The sequence below is a fragment of the Mustela nigripes genome, chromosome 2 (assembly GCF_022355385.1).
Source record: "Mustela nigripes isolate SB6536 chromosome 2, MUSNIG.SB6536, whole genome shotgun sequence".
Classification (NCBI taxonomy): domain Eukaryota; kingdom Metazoa; phylum Chordata; class Mammalia; order Carnivora; family Mustelidae; genus Mustela; species Mustela nigripes.
In genome coordinates, this window is record NC_081558.1 from 15,435,907 (window position 1) to 15,453,425 (window position 17,519).

Genomic DNA, 17,519 nt, shown 5'->3' on the forward strand with positions numbered 1-17,519 from the left:
CTAAAAGCTCGAAAAGTCAAGGAAACCGATTCTCTCCTCGAACCTCCAGAAGGAAGGCGGTTCTGCTGACTCCTTGATTTTAGCCCAGTGGGACCCACTTTGCCCCTCTGGTCTCCAGAAATTTAGATAAGAAATCTAAGTTGTTTTAAGCCACCATGTTTGAGGTAATTGTTTACAGTAGCAACAAGGAGTGAATAGGGTGGCCATTCTCTGATGTATTTTTAGACATTGCTAGAGGTTGAAAATACTCTCTAAATTCCTCTTTTTAAATGCCAAAGCATGGCTGGGGAGGGGACAGCCACACACACAGCAATTCAAGGACATTTTTCTTACTTCTAGGACTCAAGATACATCTGTGTGGTGGGATAACCACAGGCAGAGCAAGAGAACCAGGAAGTCGCTTCTCAGAGCCCTCAAACAGTCACACCCTTTTTTGGCTGGACCCATTGCAAATCATTCCCACTTTCTAGGGGACAGCCACCTGTTTATCTAGTGGTTGGTGGAAGTCAAAATCCAGCCATCCAACCACCTCGCGTGAGCTGTCACCATGTCAGGTAAAAAGAGCTACGTGGTTTTGCATTTGGCTTCTTAAATATATGGAACCACCAAATAAATAATAATAATAATATTAAGGCACACTGTCATTTCCATCCAGGGCACTCCAGTGGGAGCAGGGACCTTGGATGGACTCCGAGGGATTGGAATTGTTGCCCTGAAGAGGTCCAAATCCAAATCCAAGTCCAGACCTCGTTGACAACCTCATGCTTGGCGACTCACAGCCCTCCCCTCTCATTACGGGCTGGTTTACAACTCAACCTGAGTTTAGAAGGACATGGACTGTGACGATTGTATCCAGGTTGGAATTCATCACTTTCAACATCCCATCATTGGAATGAGTCCACTTGGGACTTGGAGGTCAGTGGCATCCTGAAGAACCTCCTGCTGTTCCTTCCATATCATTCCTCTTTAGGATTTCTGCTTGAGACCCTTGTTTTAGGCAAAGTCTTCAGGATGGGTCCAAGTTACTCCCCCGGCCCCTCTGGCTCATGGGTGTCCAGCAAGGGAATGTCTGTGTTCGCGTTGTTGGGGTGGGAGAAGGTATATGGTTCACTGTCAGACTCAGCAGGGAAGCCAGCAGACGGCTCGTCTGTGGTCAGCTTTGCAGTTGGGGCCCTGGAGCATACCAAGGGTGGGGAGGGGGGGCAGTCCCCTGTGGGCCCCTGGAAGGGCCGGTAGGTGTCCACCTCTGGCTGCAGGAAGGAGCCGTTGGAATCCTGTAGGAGATGTCCATACACCATGGTGTCATCGATGACAGCATACACGTGGGAGTCACTGTCCTTTCGACCTTTCTGAAACTTTTTTGGCTGCATTGGCATCTGGGTGTTGATGTTGCCGTTGTAGATGCCTACAGGCGGGCCTTTGCTTTCCTTCTTTTTCCTACCGAGAGAAGGGGGCCAAGACAGAGTCAGGAAGAGCAGGATATTAGCTGTGCTCCATCTGCATAGCCCTACTGGAACTGAGGGTTCCAGTATGGCCCCCCCCAGGTCCCTCAAATCCCTTAGCCCTCGAAACTGAAACTACCCTCTTTGCGGAAGCATTTAGAAGGGACCATCTTCTGTCTCTAGTCTTCAGAGCGGAAACAGGGAGCAGAGCGTGGTTGAGAGAGGGCAAGTTTAACACTGCACTTGGATTTGCTTCAGTGGATGCAGGGTATCCAGGGGTGGGAACAGCTGACAACCAGCCTGTGTTTGCTCCGAGAAAGGATGGTGGCCCAGGCTGACCACATCTGGTGTGGTCACGTCCCCGCCAACCCTCCAGCACACAGTCTTTCCCGTAGCTAATGCTTCATCCCTCTTTTGCATGGGTACAAACTCTGACCATCTGGATTCTAAATGACAGAACAGAGGGAGACTTGGGATGCAGGGCTGTGTCTTAGTTTTTAGCTGGAGTTGGGGACAGTGGGACTCACTATTAGCAGAGGGATCCAGGAACAGCCTGCATAAAGGGACAGAGCTCAAAAGAAGACAACATTCTGGCTGGGGCCTGCCAGAGCTCCTAGCAACGCCATTAACCTTTGCTTTGTAATGTTCTTTGGGACTTGAGTGTGGACAGGCATTAGCACTCTCCATGGGAGAAAACAAAGCTTCGCCCTCCATCTCCATGAGCCAAAAGCAGGGGACGCTGGCTTTTTAGCTGACTGGTGATTCAAATGGAGGACATTAGCTCAATTAACATAATGGACCCTATAATGCACTGACAGCTCACTAATTGTGGACAGGCTCCCTGTCCTTTTCTGAGATAAAAATAATGTAGTACATTCAGCTTGTAACAGTGGATCTCTGGCTAGGATGATGGGTTCCAAAGGCTCCCACCCGAAACCCTGAGATGGACACCCCTCCCTTTGTGCTTCACGGAGCCTCGATCGTCTCCACCAGTGTTCTTCTCAGGCCAGAACCGGGGCAGGTGCCCCTGAAGAGGACACCATGCTTTCCGATCTGGGTGGCAGAGACAGCACCACAGACAAGAAAGTTTCCTAGAGAAACCATAAAATGAAAGAAATCCTTTCCCCCTGTGTGGGTTTACGCAATCCCACTTCACGGAGAAGAGGCTTTTCCCTGGATCTGCCACAGGTGGCCCCTTCCCTATCATTAGAGACGTTTCTAGATAGTCTCACTGTGGATCAGGAATTTTAGTTGTTTGCTCATGGCCCTGGTTTAAAAAAAAAAAAAATCTTTAGCTTGTTGCAAGGCTGAATCGCGCTAAGGAAAGCAATTTCACTCTCCCTCACGGCTTTAATCAGAAATATGCGCAGAACTGATAAAAACTAGTGGCAGCCCATATTCTGTCTCAAAAGGTCAAGGCTTTGGTCATAAAACAGCAGCTGTCATCCTGAGGGGGTGGAAGGTGAGATGAGTCAGGTAACTGGGTCTTCCTTCCTCTCGCCCACGGGGCTCGCTTTTTGGCGTCTGTCTGGAGTCCCCTAAGCAAGCACAAAACCGTTTAAGAAACTGGAGGGGAACCAGCTAAGGTGGCATGCATTCGCTCTCCAAGTGACAGAGGATGCAGGCTCAGAGACCTGGGCTGGAGGGACTGACATGAGCATTTTCCTGCTGAGATCATCCCCGATGACCAGTGTCCAGTAAATGACCAGAAGACTCATGCTGAGAGAGTTTCGTAAAAACCGCAGGTTAACATGTCGCCGGCCACATCTTCTGTCCCTCCCCTCCCAAGCATAACTCACATCTGGCAATATTATTCAACACTGATCCCTGGGAGAGGAATGGGAAGCCAGAAAAGAAATCAGTAATTAATGACAGCTCTGGTCTGGGTGATCTAAGGAGGTGTCAGATCAGCCAAAGACAGTTTGAGAAATTCCACCTACTTCTTTTTCACAAAGCAAATGATGAGTCCGAGGGCAAACAGCAGTAAGGCGCCACCTCCCACGACCGCAATGACGACGACAGTCAGGTCTGTGAGCAGAGACACAAGGAGGAGGGATGAGGAGACATGGGGGTGGTCAGGTGGATGAGGAACTGGGGCAGAAAAGTCTCCAGAGATGGCTGCCATCCCTTCCCTCCCTCCCTGTACACAGATGCTGCTCCTGAGAGTGAGAGGAGCCTATGTCTCTTCTTCTGGACCCTTCTCGACTTGCCAGTGCTGGAGCCCTTTAGAGGCCTGACAATTTCCTGTAATGTCTGTCTGAGGGAGAGCCAGTCAGTCACCATGTGAGAAGTCTGAGGCCACCATCTTGTGAGGAAGCCCAAGCCAACCATTTGGATACTCCGTGAGAACAACGGACCAAGGAACCCGGCTGACAGTATCAAGGCTACAAGTGTCTGTCCCCAGGTGACCCACCCCGGCACCCTCTAGCTGTCTGAGGCATCTGGCAGCAGACCCATGTGTCTAAGAGTAATATCTGTCCAAATTCCTGACCCATGGAGTTGTGAACGAACAGAGTCTGCAGTCTAAGCTACTGAGTCTTGGGGCTCTTAGGTGGTGAGAGAGAACGAAAACAAACTGGGAGCCCTAATGGCTCCCTTTCAAAGGCTACTCGGGGACTACCCAGGGGTGTGTCCACCCAGGCGCCACAGCCTAGATGGGAAAGCAGGGCAGAGGACTGTAGGGGAAAGCAGGGAAGCTAAAGTCAGAAGTGAGGGTGCTAAGGACAGGGTTGTTCTATCTGTGCTGTCCTTTTCCTACGGTTGTACAAAGGACAGAGGAAATAAATCAGACAGGGAGCCCTGTGCCAAACAGGGATTTAGAAGTTCTTGCTTGTTTAACAAGAAAGCAAAAAAGAGAGAAAGCAAAATAGAAATAAATGGGGCACCTATTTGGCTCAGTCCATGGAGCATGCGACTGTTGATCTTGGGCTTGTGGTTTGAGCCTCACATCGGGTGTAGAGATTGCTTAAATAAAGAAATAAAACTAAAAAAAAAAAAAAAAGAAAGAAAGAAAAGAAGAAGAAAAAAAGAGTAGAACTAAATGACAGAAAATGGATGTAAGAGAGTCAGAAAACCCAGGGCCTACCCTGAGAGTTTGGGAGAGCTTCTCACTCATGGCTTCTGGTTTACATCAGTTCTCTTGATGCTAACAGGTGTGTGGCCTTGGGCGGACACACAGCTTCTCTGACCGCCAGGAAGGGAATGGGCCAGGAGAAGCGACCTTCATGGTCCCTTCTGGTTCCCACACTCTGGGATGCTCTGTGACTACCTTGGAATAAAGGCAAATGTGGCCCCACCACAATTGCTGTGCCACACAGGCATTTCCTCACTGGAGACTCGTGGGCAGATCCTGCGACTCTGAGCAAAAGGCCTGCCACCAAGGGCATCTTGTGGATTCCCATGTTTCCCTGGACTCAGTAAAAAATGCCAATGCCAAGGGGTGCCTGGGTAGCCCAGGTACTCGAGTGTCTGACTCTTGATTTTGGCTCAGGTCATGATCATGGGGTTGTGAGACCAAGTCCTGTATTGGGCTCTGTACTCTTAGCACAGAGTCTGCTTAAGATTCTCTCTATCTCCCTCTGCCCTTCATCCTGCTTATGCACACACACACACACACACACATCCACACGCACACACATACTATCTCTCAAATAAATAAATAAATAAAATCTTAAAAAACATAATGCCAGTGCCAAGTTCTGCGTCACACTTCTCAGGTCCCCACATTTGAATCCCCAACACTTCAATTCCTAATGATTCTTCTCTGAGGTAGTTTTTACCATCTACCCTCTAAGATGCATAAGGTGAACAGAGTGAAGAGCCTTCCCCCACGCCAGAGAGAGATTAATAGTAAATGACAGTGACAGATGGATGATAAAATTGCCCTAGTTCTCCCCATTTCTCCCTGGACCATGTCCTGTACTATGTGACTCTGAGCTCCTCCCACCAAAAGGGGAGTCTATCTGTCCATCCCTTGGATTCTTTGGCAGGCCCAAAGAATTCTGTAGAAGGGATGGTGGGAGTTCCTAACCCAAACATCAAGAGACCTTGTGTGCTTCCTCCAGAATCTCTTGGATTTCTCTGCCTCTACCATGAGAACAAGGCCCAGGCTGGTGTGACAGGGATCATGGGGAGGAAAGCCAAGGAACCTGGTTATTCCAGCAGATTGTGGCTATGCCCGTATATATGAGAGTGCATGGCCAAGATCAGCAGAGTCCTCTGGCCATCCACAGCTGCCCACAGGTGCAGGAGTGAGTGAACCTGGATAAGCCCAGCTCACCAGCATCACCCAGCCAAAGTGTGAGCGATAAGAAATGACTATCTTTAAGGCCCTGAGTTCTGGGTGGTTTGTTATACGGCATGACCAATGCAAACGCTGACTGATACATGGGCACTCAGTCGTGTTTTCTGACTTGCCTCGCAGGCTTGCCCCCTACTCTTCAGCTGCCAATTTGCTGTCCACCACCACCCTCCCACAAGACCTTGCAGACCCTTACCCATAGTCCTTGGGGTAAGTGACACCCAGAAGAACAGGTCCAGCTGCTTGCCACTCACAGGGCTGCAGTTGGAGATGTTGACCCAGAAGCTGTGGTGGTGGAAGCTTGGCTTGGGGAGCACCTCATCCTCCAGGCTGAAGATCTCCTCTGCTTTGCTCCGCTGCTCCTGGATGATCATGAACGCACGTCCCGTCTGGCAGACAACGCCGGTCCTCTCCTTGAGGAAGGTCAGGCAGGCCACCTGGTTGCTGGGCACACTGATGTTCCAAGACACGGATGTGAGGGATGGCAGTCCCCGGTCCCAGTTAGGGCTCCTCAGGTAGACCTTGCCTTTTGTGTCTGGAGTCACTGTGAAAATACCTTCCTCTGCAGGAAAGGGGAGAGAATCCATACAAGATGTTTCACTGAATCAAAATTGATGTTAACCTGTCTAGACTTTTTCTAGAGTTTTCTGCAATGACTGAAAAGTTCCTTCATTGGCTCACCCCATTTTATTAGACTTTGCAGACTCTGCCTTGTCCCCCACCAAATTGGAGATTTGTGGCAACCCTATGTTGAGCAAGTCTATGGCACTATCTTTCCAATAGCATTTGCCACTTTGTGTCTCTATGTCCATTGTGGTGATTCTTGTGACATTTCAAACTTTTTCATTATTTTATTTGTTATGGTGATCTGTGATTGGTGATTAGAACTTGCTGAAAGTTCAGATGATGGTTAGCATTTTTTAGTAAGGAAGGTATTTTTTCTTTCTTTAAAAGACTTTATTTTTAAGTAATCTCTACATCCAATGTGGGGCTTGACCTTACAACCCTGAGATCAAGAGTTGCACACTCTACCAAGTGAGTGAGCCATGCAACCTGGCAATAAAGAATTTTAAAATTAAGGCATGTGCGTTGCTTTTTTAGACCATGCTATTGCACACTTACTGGACTACAATATGGTGTAAATAGAACTTTTATAGGCACTGGGAAACCAAAAAACTCATTTTTCTTGCTCTATTGAGGTCTGGAACCCAACCCACAATATCTCCTGGGTGCCTGTATCTGCACTGTCCATCCAAGCACGTAATCACCATCACGTGTGTTTGTGGAAGACCCAAAATGTGCTCGATGTGACTGAGGAGCTGAATTTTTAAATTTTGCTATTAATTTAAATATAAATTGCCACACATAGACCGTGACTATTGGTCAGCCCAAAGATTACAGTCTCGGGTGAGGTGCTCACGTCTTTTGAACAAAACCAACCAACCAAACAACAACAAAATCCCAGGCTAGTTGGCCAAACTGCAGGTTATCGCTAAAAGCTTCCTTTCAGAAACACCCTCCACGCTTAGAGTCACCCTATGCTCTGTTCCACGGTGGGACCGGTACAGAGCGATTTCTGTGTCCGGGATCAAGCCACTTCCGGTTCTGGGAAGAATGGTAGAATGCAAAGCTGAAAGCCTCCGACAGACATGTCAGCTGACCTTCAGGTGAGATAAAACTCTAACATTCCGCACTGAGGAGGGTATATCTCATTCTCTAAGTCTCCCCAGAAGGGGTTTCTCAGGGAGCTGTGGGGACATTAGGCAGCCTGGACTAACCTTAATCTTATGGCCAAAGATTCTTCTCCCTCCCCACTCAGGTCTCTGGGAACAAAGTATGAAGTAACCCTCAGATAAAAGTCTTGGTCAATTTTTTTTTTTTAAAAAGAATTTATTTACTTATTTGACAGAGAGAGAGAGACGCAGCAAGAGAGGGAACACAAGCAGGGGGAGTGGGAGAGGGAGAAGCAGGCTTCCCACTGAGCTGGGACCTTGATTCGGGGCTCGATCCCAGGATGCTGGAATCATGACCTGAGCCAAAGGCAGATGCTTAACTACTGAAGCCACCCAGGCACCTCAGTCTTAGTCAATTTTTATTTTATTTTATTTATTTATTTGACAGACAGAGATCACAGGTAGGCAGAGAGGCAGGCAGAGAGAGAGAGAGAGAGAGAGAGAGACAGACAGACAGACAGAAGGCTCCCTGCTGAGCGGAGAGCCCGATGCGGGGCTCAATCCCAGGACCTTGGGATCATAACCTGAGCCAAAGGCAGATGCTTAACTACTGAGCCACCCAGGCGCCCCAGTCTTGGTCAATTTTTAAATGGTCTCTGACTTTGAGCCACTTGTAATGGCAACTGTGACTTTGGAAACCAACCATGGAGAGCTCACTGTTGCAAGGGACTTAAACCCCACTCACTGCCCAGCACCCTGAAGATCAAACACTAGCCTTGCGGGAGGGGCTGTGCCCTGTGCTGTGAACAGGACCCTGGTGCTCTGGAGACCCATCTCTCCCCAGCCTGTCTTCCTCTGTGCACTCCACGTCACATTCTGAATTGTAGAAGCTGACTCACAAAAATGCCTGTTTAAGATGCTCCCATCTTAAACATCCAAGAGTCAGGAATATTTGCTTAGCTCTCCTCTAAGCCCCTGCCTGCTTCCAAAAAAGGCTTGAATTTGATTATTTGTTCTGCTGTCTGCCAACGGTCACCCCCCACGGTCAGAGCCTTATTTCTAACTCCCGGGATTTTCCACACTAGGTGAATGGTGGAGTCCAGCTGAGGTCACACTACCTTCCAGATTTCTGGTGAGAGATCCAGCCCACCCAGCTCTCCCAATTCCTCAAGCTGACAACTTAATGGTGGACGATCCCAGAAGCAAAAGGAGAGGGATGCGCAACCAAGAAATGGTCAGGCAAATGTGGCGAGAGAGGGAGACCGCCTTACCTTTGAAGTACGGTATGAAGGACACGGTCAGACCCTGCCTAGCGGCCTCTCGTTGAACGTTAGGGGCAAAGGTGCGGAGGGTCACTGAGATGTTCTGCTTCACCTGGATCTGCTTGATGGCACCTCCGGGGCAGAAGGAGCCAAAGTAAAGGTCCTGGCCGGGGACAGCGCTGGCCACCAGGTAGCCAAAGCTCGTGTTGCAGACCTTCTCCTGCGTGTGCTGTTGAAGTTTCTGGGCGGGTACCAGTGCGAGGCTCAGCCTATTCTTGGGGACCAGCAGCTTCCAGGAGAAGTCGTGCAGCTGAACAGGCAGCTGGAGGATGTCCCCAGGCACCTGGAGGGATTGGGACCTCCTGTGGCAGTACCGGGGGTCCATGCAGCCTGGAAAAGACGGGCTCATGGTAGCAGGCAGGGAGGGGACCGGCCGTGTGACCTCCCCAGCTGTAGAGACGGCCCCAGGCTTTCTTTCTTTTCCCTTTGGTCTCTCTTCTCCTGCCCTGTCCCCCACTCGGGGCTCCCTGATACTCCTTTTCTAGCTGCCTCTCTCACCCTCTCAGGTTCTTACTCTGCCTGAATTGGCAGACCAACTTCTGGGGATTACTGAGGGTTGAAAAGAATGTGTCAGCCTCTCTTCTGAGGCTGAGTCTCAGATGCTAAGTATGGGCTGGGCCCAGGTTTTTTCCCTCCGCCCTGCTTCCCAGCATCCCTGACTGTGGGGAGGTAGCTTTGTGCAGCGGTCAGAGCAGGGGTGGGGTTGGGGGAGGTATCAGCTCGCAGCCCAGCTCTGCCACTTCCTAGTGGGCAGCCTGCCTCGTGTCTTGTGGCCTCAGCTGTTGCATCTGTAGAAACTCTTAAGGCCATCCATGTTGGAGGTCACGGCAGCCCAGCGGGAAGAAGATTAGCGGTTTTACTGGCCTTCATTCATCAAACGTTTAGTACGTGACTAATACATGTTCAGCACTGCCAGGGGCTCAAGGGACCAAAAAACAAACAAACAAACAAACAAACAAACAAACAAAAAACCAGAACAAGCCACAATGTTTGACCTCAAGAATCTCAGTCTCAGGCAGGAGGAGACAAGTGCACAATGAGTGTGGAGGCGGGGTTGGGGTGGGAGTGGAGGATGGTTGGGTACACCGGAGGAAGGCATCTCAGGAGAGATGCTGGAAGGCGGGGCAGAGGACACAACCATGAACTTGGGAGTGCAATGCACTTCTGAAGGATGCCCATTCCCACTGAGCCTCTGGTTCCAGAAGGGCACGTCTCCACCTCACCATCTGCTGCCTACCCTTTACTCACTCTGCACCGCGGTGGGTGGGGGGCATCTCTGATTGTACTATCTACAGCCTACCCAGTGGACCCCACTAAGAAGATGGGGGAGCAGGGAAAGTTGCCCCAGCCCCGGGTAGGGGAATCATGCTCTCCCAGGGGGACATACTTATGGTTTTCTCCCCGTTCATCCACAGGCGAGTCAGGTTATCACAGAGGAAGGAGATCTTGTGTTTGGAGCCGGACGTCAGGGTGAGGTTGGTGGTGCAGGTGCGGGACTCCAGACACACGAAGCAGCCGGGGACAAACTTGCGGCTAAGCTTAACGGGCCGCGGCTCGATGGTGAGCGACAGGGCTTGCTCATTACTCAGGTCCACCAGGTAGATTTTATCTGAAACCACGAAGAGAAAAGAAACCTGAGGCATGGATCAGCAGCCACTCCATGAAGGGGCAAAAATTAGCACAAAACCTCTCATGGCTGGGGAGCGTTGGAAACACTTTTTTTTTTTTTTTTAAGATTTTATTTATTTATTTGACAGAGAGACATCACAAGCAGGCAGAGAGGCAGGCAGAGAGAGAAAGAGAGGAGGAAGCAGACTCTCCGCCGAGCAGAGAGCCGGACGCGGGACTCGATCCCAGGACCCTGAGATCATGACCTGAGTCGAAGGCAGAGGTTTAACCCACTGGGCCACCCAGGTGCCCCACGTTTTTTAATTAAGAGAATATACAAGTGGACGTCTGGGTGGCTCGGTCAGTGAAGCGTCTGCCTCTGGCTCAGGTCCTGATCCCTGAGTCCTGGGATCAAGTCCCACGTCGGGCTCCATGCTCAGTGGGGAGTCTGCTTCTCCCTCTCCCCTCCCCTTACCATGTGCTTATTCTCTTTCTCTCTTAAATAATAAAATCTTAAAAAAAAAAAAAGAACATACAAGAACTCTAGAAGAAATTTAAAAGGAAAAATAACCGATTGAATTTCTATCACCCATATTTAACCATTTTTACTTCTTCAAATTCATTTTAGTCCTTGTTCATATGCATGATTTTCAACTGCTTAATAGTATGTATAATTTTATACTCAGCTTTTACCTTATTACTTTACACAGGTTTGCTTATTTTTCCATACAGTTTTCATAGTCACGAGTCTTTGAAAATATCCAGTAATTTAGTGGCTGTGTGATAGTTAACAAGTGAGATTTACGACTGTTTATTGCAACAGTCTCCTGTTATGAATAGTAATTAGCAACAGTATAGCATTAGCATGGGAATAGAAGATTCATAGATATTATATTTCTTCCAAGATAGTATTATTATTCACAGGTATTATATCCATCGATATTATAATTTAGTCTCTAATAAATGCTGTACTTCAAATAAGTGAGAAAAAGACAAACCGCTCCTGGCTCGGCTAAACTCTCTCTCCCATTAGTAAAAGAATAAAGTTAGACTGGTATTTCAAAGCAAAGAGAATATCCTTATAAATGTGGAGGTCAAACCCTAAAAGAAGAAAAACTTAAGTACCTGTCTAACAATAGGTACTGAAATCTTGAAGGACAAGGGACACATTAGGGAAAAAAATATATTTGTCACACAGATGGATTGAGCAGTTCACAAAACAGGGGAAACTGAAATGTTCACAAATTCAAAATATAAAGCATTCTTAGTATCAAGTGCAGTATCACTTGTCATTGCAGAAAAGCAAATTAAAACACAGTGTAGAGGGACGCCTGGGTGGCTCAGCAGGTTAAGCCTCTGCCTTCAGCTCAGGGCATGGTCTCGGGGTCCTGGGATCAAGCCCCGCATCAGGGTTCTCTGTTCAATGGGGAGCCTGCTTCCTCCTCTCTCTCTGCCTGCATCTCTGCCTACTTGTGATTTCTCTGTCAAATAAATAAATAAAATCTTTAAAAAACAAAAACACAGTGTAGAGGGTGACATTGAAAGGTTGCATCCTTGGGACCCCAGCAGTATGACCGGGGAAGACAAGCTCATGTTTGCACTGCAGCTCTGGAACTGTGGAAAACCAGACACCACATAATATGGGAAGGGTTAAATACTCTGTGGAACATTCATGGACGGAATGTTACCTAGCATTTAGAAAGAAAAAGGGAGATCTAGGGGCGCCTCGGTGGCTTAGTCGGTTAAGCATCTGTGTTTCGTTCAGGTCATGATCCCTGGGATGGAGCCTCACGTCAGGCTCCCTGCTCAATGGGGAGCCTGCTTCTCCTTCTCCCTCTCCATCGCCGCTACTTCCTGCTTATGCGCACGTGCATGAGCAAGCGCTCTCTCTCTCTCTCAAATAAATATATAAAATCTTAAAAAAAAAAAAAGAAAGAGGGAGATATAAATATACCAATCTAAGAACTTCCAAGATACAGTGTTGACTAAAACAGCAAGTGTAGAACAAATGTTGACTATGACACCACCCGATTATACAATCTCGGCATCAAAAGTAAGCGCTATTTCTACGTGTATATACTTATGTATGGAAATGAAGAGAAACAAGATCTGGAGAGAAATGCAACAAATCCGTAACTGTGGTTACCCCAGGAAAGAAGCCAAGCGTGGGGCGCCACACACGATTTGGAATACCTCTTGCTTGCTGACCGAGCTTCTCTGGAGGGTGATCTGACCAGACTGCTTCCTGAGGAACCCGTAGCATCTATGTGTTCAACCTCTTCTCTTGGGTTGGTTGGATTACCCCTGAGAAGAGCCCGCCATCCACCAAATCGAGGAAACTCACTCAGGGCTTCCCACGAAGGAAGCAGAATGGAGCCTGGAGAGTCCGGCCCATTAACCTTATTCAAGCTGCCTGTGTTCAGCACCTTTACCTTAGTGCAACTGGGATCTTTGGTTCAAAAACTTCCCTATTCCAGGGAAGAAACTAGGAGGAGTGTTCCTGGGCTGCTTGGTGGATCTGGGGCTGGAGTGGCTTCTCCCACTTTTTGCTCTCGTTCTGAAGGTGGTGTGTTGCCAATTCCTGCCTTGGAAAGTTTCTTCTTGATGTGTCCCACTATGGGATTACACTTTGCACTTTTGGGTCTGCTGAATCAGTTACCCCTCTATGTCCCATGCTGGGAAACGTTAGAATATTGTTTCCTTTCTAGGTATCATTTCCCTTGGAATTTATGCTTTTAGAAATGTTTTAAATGCCATGACAGTGCGGTTTAAGAAGGAAGCAAATCTGTCTTTAATGGGAAGCCCTCATTTTCCAATTAGCTATCTGTTTTTCCCATCAGAAAGTGAATTTCAGGGATCTCCATAACCTGTGTATCTTGCACATGGTCGAGACCCCTTGATGTGTTACTTTGTTAATCCTCATGACCTGCTTGAGAGGGCGTGTGTCAGTAAGCTTCAGCTGTTATGCTGCAGTAACAAATGGTTCCCAAATCTGAAGGTTTAGAATAACCAAGATTCATTCTTTATTCACCTTACATATCCATTGTGAGCTGGCTGTGGCACCAGGTCTTGTCTTTTTAGTTCTTCTTCTTCTCCTCCTTTTTTTTTTTTTTAAAGATTTTATTTATTTGCGAGAGTGCGCATGAGTGGGGGGAGGGGCAGAGGGAGAAGCAGGATCCCCACTGAGCAGGGAGCCTGACATGAGACTTGTTCCCAGGATCCTGGGATCAGGATGGGAACCTAAGGCAGATGCTTAACTGACTGAGCCACCCGGGCATCCTGTGTCTTTTTAATTCTGAGATCTGGGCTGAAGGAGAAGGCTCTGTGACATGTCAGTCTCCTGACAGAGTTTGAAAGGTGAACCACAGGATGGGTGGTGAAGCTTCCGCTTGGAAGGGGCACACTTACTTCTGCTCATATTTCATCGGTAGAAGCAAACTCACGTGGCCAAGCCTGTAGCCAGTGGGGCAGCAAATTTAATTCCCCGCCCCCCAAAAGAGGGGGTGATGATTTGGGAATAAATATACAATCTAGAGTAGTAGGCTTCCTCACCCCTATTTGACAGACAGGGAAACAAACACCAGGAGATGGTGGGACTAAGATTACAAAGCCTGAGCTCTTTCTGACCTCTGTGGACCCCAGTTTCCTCTTCTCTAGCCGGTGGCTGGGCAGAAGAGACAAGAAACCATGGGAACCCTGGGCCTGGCTTCTTGAAACTCCTATATGAATGATGTCCCCTCTGAAAAAAATGTATCAACAGCCATCTATCTGGTCCCAAGATGAGAGCAAAGCTGTCCCTCGATGTGCGTTAGAAATGCACCACATTGGGGACACCTGGGTGGCTCAGTGGGTTAAGCCTCTGCCTTTGGCTCAGGTCATGATCCCAGGGTCCTGGGATCAAGTCCAGCATAGGGCTATCTGCTTGGCAGGGAGCCTGCTTCCCTGCCCTCCCCACCGCCTGTCTCTCTGCCTGCTTGTGATCTCTCTCTCTGTGTGTTAAATAAATAAATAAAATCTTAAAAAAAAAAAAAGAAATGCATCACATTTGTCAGACTTGCTGTAGTTCAAGGACAGTTCTTCAAATATTGACCTGTTTTTACCATCCCCCACTGTACTCTAGTGATGATCTGCAACCACAAAAGGACCTTTCCTTTGGGAAGTTCAAAATTTAGATTTGTGTAAGGCAATACTGCCTTAATCATGTCGATTTTTATAAACTACAAATCCGAAGCTTAGAAAGCTAATGTAACTTCTCCCAAGTCACACAGCTCGCTAGTAGCATTCCGACTCCAAAACCCCCTAACCACTGGCTGTAGCTTTCCTTGACTTTTTTTGGTCATGTAACTTACATATAATAAAATGCACAGACCTTAATTGCTCAGTGGGATGAGTTTTGTCAACTTTCTTTATCTATCGTATCTATCACCCAGAGAAAGATCTAGAACATTCCAATTATTCCAGCAAGTTCCTTTGTGCCCCTTTGTGGTCAATTCCGCCTGACTTCCAATCATGTCCCATGAAGGCCATCACTTTCTGATTTCTATCACTGCAGAGTTCACCTGTTCTGGAACTTCCTATGAACAGAATCATATGGTATGTGCTCCCTCCTGTGTGGCTTATTCCCCCTCAGGAAAATGTACTCAGCTGCTTTCTTTCCCTCAGAAAAATGATATCAGTCGTTTTTTCCTTGTCATGGAGTGGAGTTCCACAGAATGAATTTACCACACTTGTTTGTTCCTAGATTGATGGAGATTTAGGTTGTTTCCAATGACGAATAAAACTGCTGTATACATATTCTTCTATGGATTTTTGAATAGACTTCTGGTTTCATTTCTCTAGGGTAATTACCTAGGAGGAAAATTTCTGCCAGATCGTTCTCTCACATGGTTGTACCTTGGTGCCCATCTGCTGACCGTTTGTCTGGGTTCCAGTGCCCCACGTTCTTGCCAACACTTGGTGTGGCCAGCCTTTCTCATTTTAGCCATTCTAGTGCACATGGAATGGTCCTGTGGTTTTACAGTTCCTATTTCCTTTGAAAGTCACTGTAGAATGATCAAGGGAGAGTGATGAGACACCCCGCCCTTGAGCCAAAACAGAGAGTGGAGTTTATTGAGGAAAATGATCCTGATTCTGGGGCAAGACAGGCCTTGCTCCGTGGGGGCGTGTCTGGAGGACCCTGGCTTCTGTGCTCACCCATTGCAGGGGTCCAGCTTTCCAGTTCTGCAGATACCACCCCTTTGTTAATCACTTGATATGGCTTCTTTTCCACAGTTCTGGTTGGCTCTCAGGGTAGACACAGTAAATTCTCATGCTGCCTGAGGCATGTGCTCAGAGGTGGCTGCTGGGGTCTGGGCAGAAGGGAAGTTTGTGTCCCTCACCTGTCACAGGTGGGGTGGTTTAAAGGGAAATGTCACCATCCACATTCCTAAATCCATGGAAAGATAAGACAGATTTTACTCAGTGTCGCCTGTGTGCTCTGACAAGTGGCCTAATCCGACACTCAGCAGGAGGAGCAGGAGAGGTGCGAAGGTCACCAATTACAGCTGAAAGAGACCTCAGAGAGACTCCAAGCATTTGCTCAAGGCTAGGAACCTAATGGGATCCTTTCCTGCGGCAGGAGAATCCCATATTGTCTCTACAACATGGCACACGGTTCCTTCCTGTAATAAATACCTGGGCTGGAGATTTGAAAAGACCCGCCCCCTCTGACCCATAAAAGGACAGTCTTTCACTATTTGATCCTTATTGACACTGGAAACCCTTGATGGGATTAGCTTATGGACTGAAGTTTTGAAAAGGCCTCTAATGACTTTTGTGGTGTCTGTAGATAGAAATTTCTCACTTACTTACTTTATTTATTTTTATTTATTTATTTATTTATTTATTTATTTATTTATTTATTTAATAGAAAGAGTGAGTGTGTGTGTGTGTGTGTGTGTGTGTGTGTGTGCGTGCGCATGCGTGAAGGGGGTAGGGAGGAGCAGAGGGAGAGAGAGAATCTTAAGTGCCGAGCCTGACACGGGGCTGGATCTCACGACCCTGATATCATGACCTGAGCTGAAATCAAGAGCCGGATGGATGTTTAACTGACGGAGCCACCCAGGCATCCCCGAGATTCCTTATTTTAAAATCAAAATGGGCTCCATGGGAATAAGAGGCCACCGTATGGGTCGACTCTGCCAGGACAAATGTCAGACTCACAGAGCTTGAGTTACCCAAAAAGACAAAAACAGAATGAAGTCAACATTTCATTAACGGCTCTGGGTAGCTTCTGGGGGTCTATAGGAAGAAGCCATATGGCTGCTTCCCCAACCAGCATTTACTCAGACTGGTTAATGGAAACCTATGGTGTAATAAGCTGGAAACTCCTGTTCATCTACCTTAGTTGAGTCACAATAACCCAGAAGCCCATGGGTTCTAAAGATACTCGTCCGTCTGGTATTTTCAGAAGAAGTGACCACACCTTTGAAAACCTGGAGGGGAATGCATAAGGCAGCAGGCTAGCAGTCTGCCCTGGCTAACGGGAACCATATGGTTGGGCAGGTTACTATTCGCTGGTGGGACCGGTATCCCCAGGGCCATTGGACCTTGCAGAAACAATATAAAGAGAGGAACAGACTGCAGGAGACAATAGAGACGTGGTTTCTCTACCGTCACTATGAGGATGAGGCTCCAAGAGGGACAAAATTATTTTGTGTATTTCCAGGAAGTGATGCGGCACAAATACCAGGTATGACCCTTGAACAATGGGGTGAGGGGCGCTGACTCCCTCCCACAGCTGAAAGTGTCCATGTAACTTTTGACTCCCCCCCCAAACTTAACTACTAGTTAGGGTCGTTAACATAACAATTAACATGTATTTTGTACGTCATATGTATAAGGTACTGTATTCTTATAATAAAGTCAGCTAGAGAAAAGAAATTGTTATTAAGAAAATCATAAGGAGGGGCGTCTGGGTGGCTCAGTTGATTGGGTGTCTGCCTTTGGCTTGGGTCATGATCTTGGGGTCCTGGGATCAGGCCCCAGGCTGGGCTCTCTGCTTAGTAGGAAGCCCGCTTCTCTCTCTCCCTCTGTTCCTTTCCCTGCTCACGTTTGCTCTCTGTCCAATACATACAATCTTAAAAAAGAAAGAAAGAAAGAAAGAAAGAAAGAAAGAAAGAAAGAAAGAAAGAAA

The 17,519-nt window shown here is 47.7% G+C and overlaps 1 protein-coding gene across 1 annotated transcript in view; it reads right to left on the minus strand.

Moving 5' to 3' along the window:
• Positions 1 to 610: 610 nt before the first annotated feature.
• The window catches only part of CDCP1 (CUB domain containing protein 1), a 55,499-nt gene continuing 38,590 nt past the window's right edge, over positions 611 to 17,519 (minus strand). Inside the window, exons 5-9 of the mRNA XM_059389547.1 lie at positions 10,125 to 10,346; positions 8,687 to 9,067; positions 5,939 to 6,304; positions 3,383 to 3,470; positions 611 to 1,437 (exon numbers count right to left, since the gene is read on the minus strand). Coding sequence (XP_059245530.1) covers positions 1,023 to 1,437; positions 3,383 to 3,470; positions 5,939 to 6,304; positions 8,687 to 9,067; positions 10,125 to 10,346 — 1,472 coding nt within the window. The 3' untranslated portion in view covers positions 611 to 1,022. The remainder of the gene's footprint in view (positions 1,438 to 3,382; positions 3,471 to 5,938; positions 6,305 to 8,686; positions 9,068 to 10,124; positions 10,347 to 17,519) is intronic.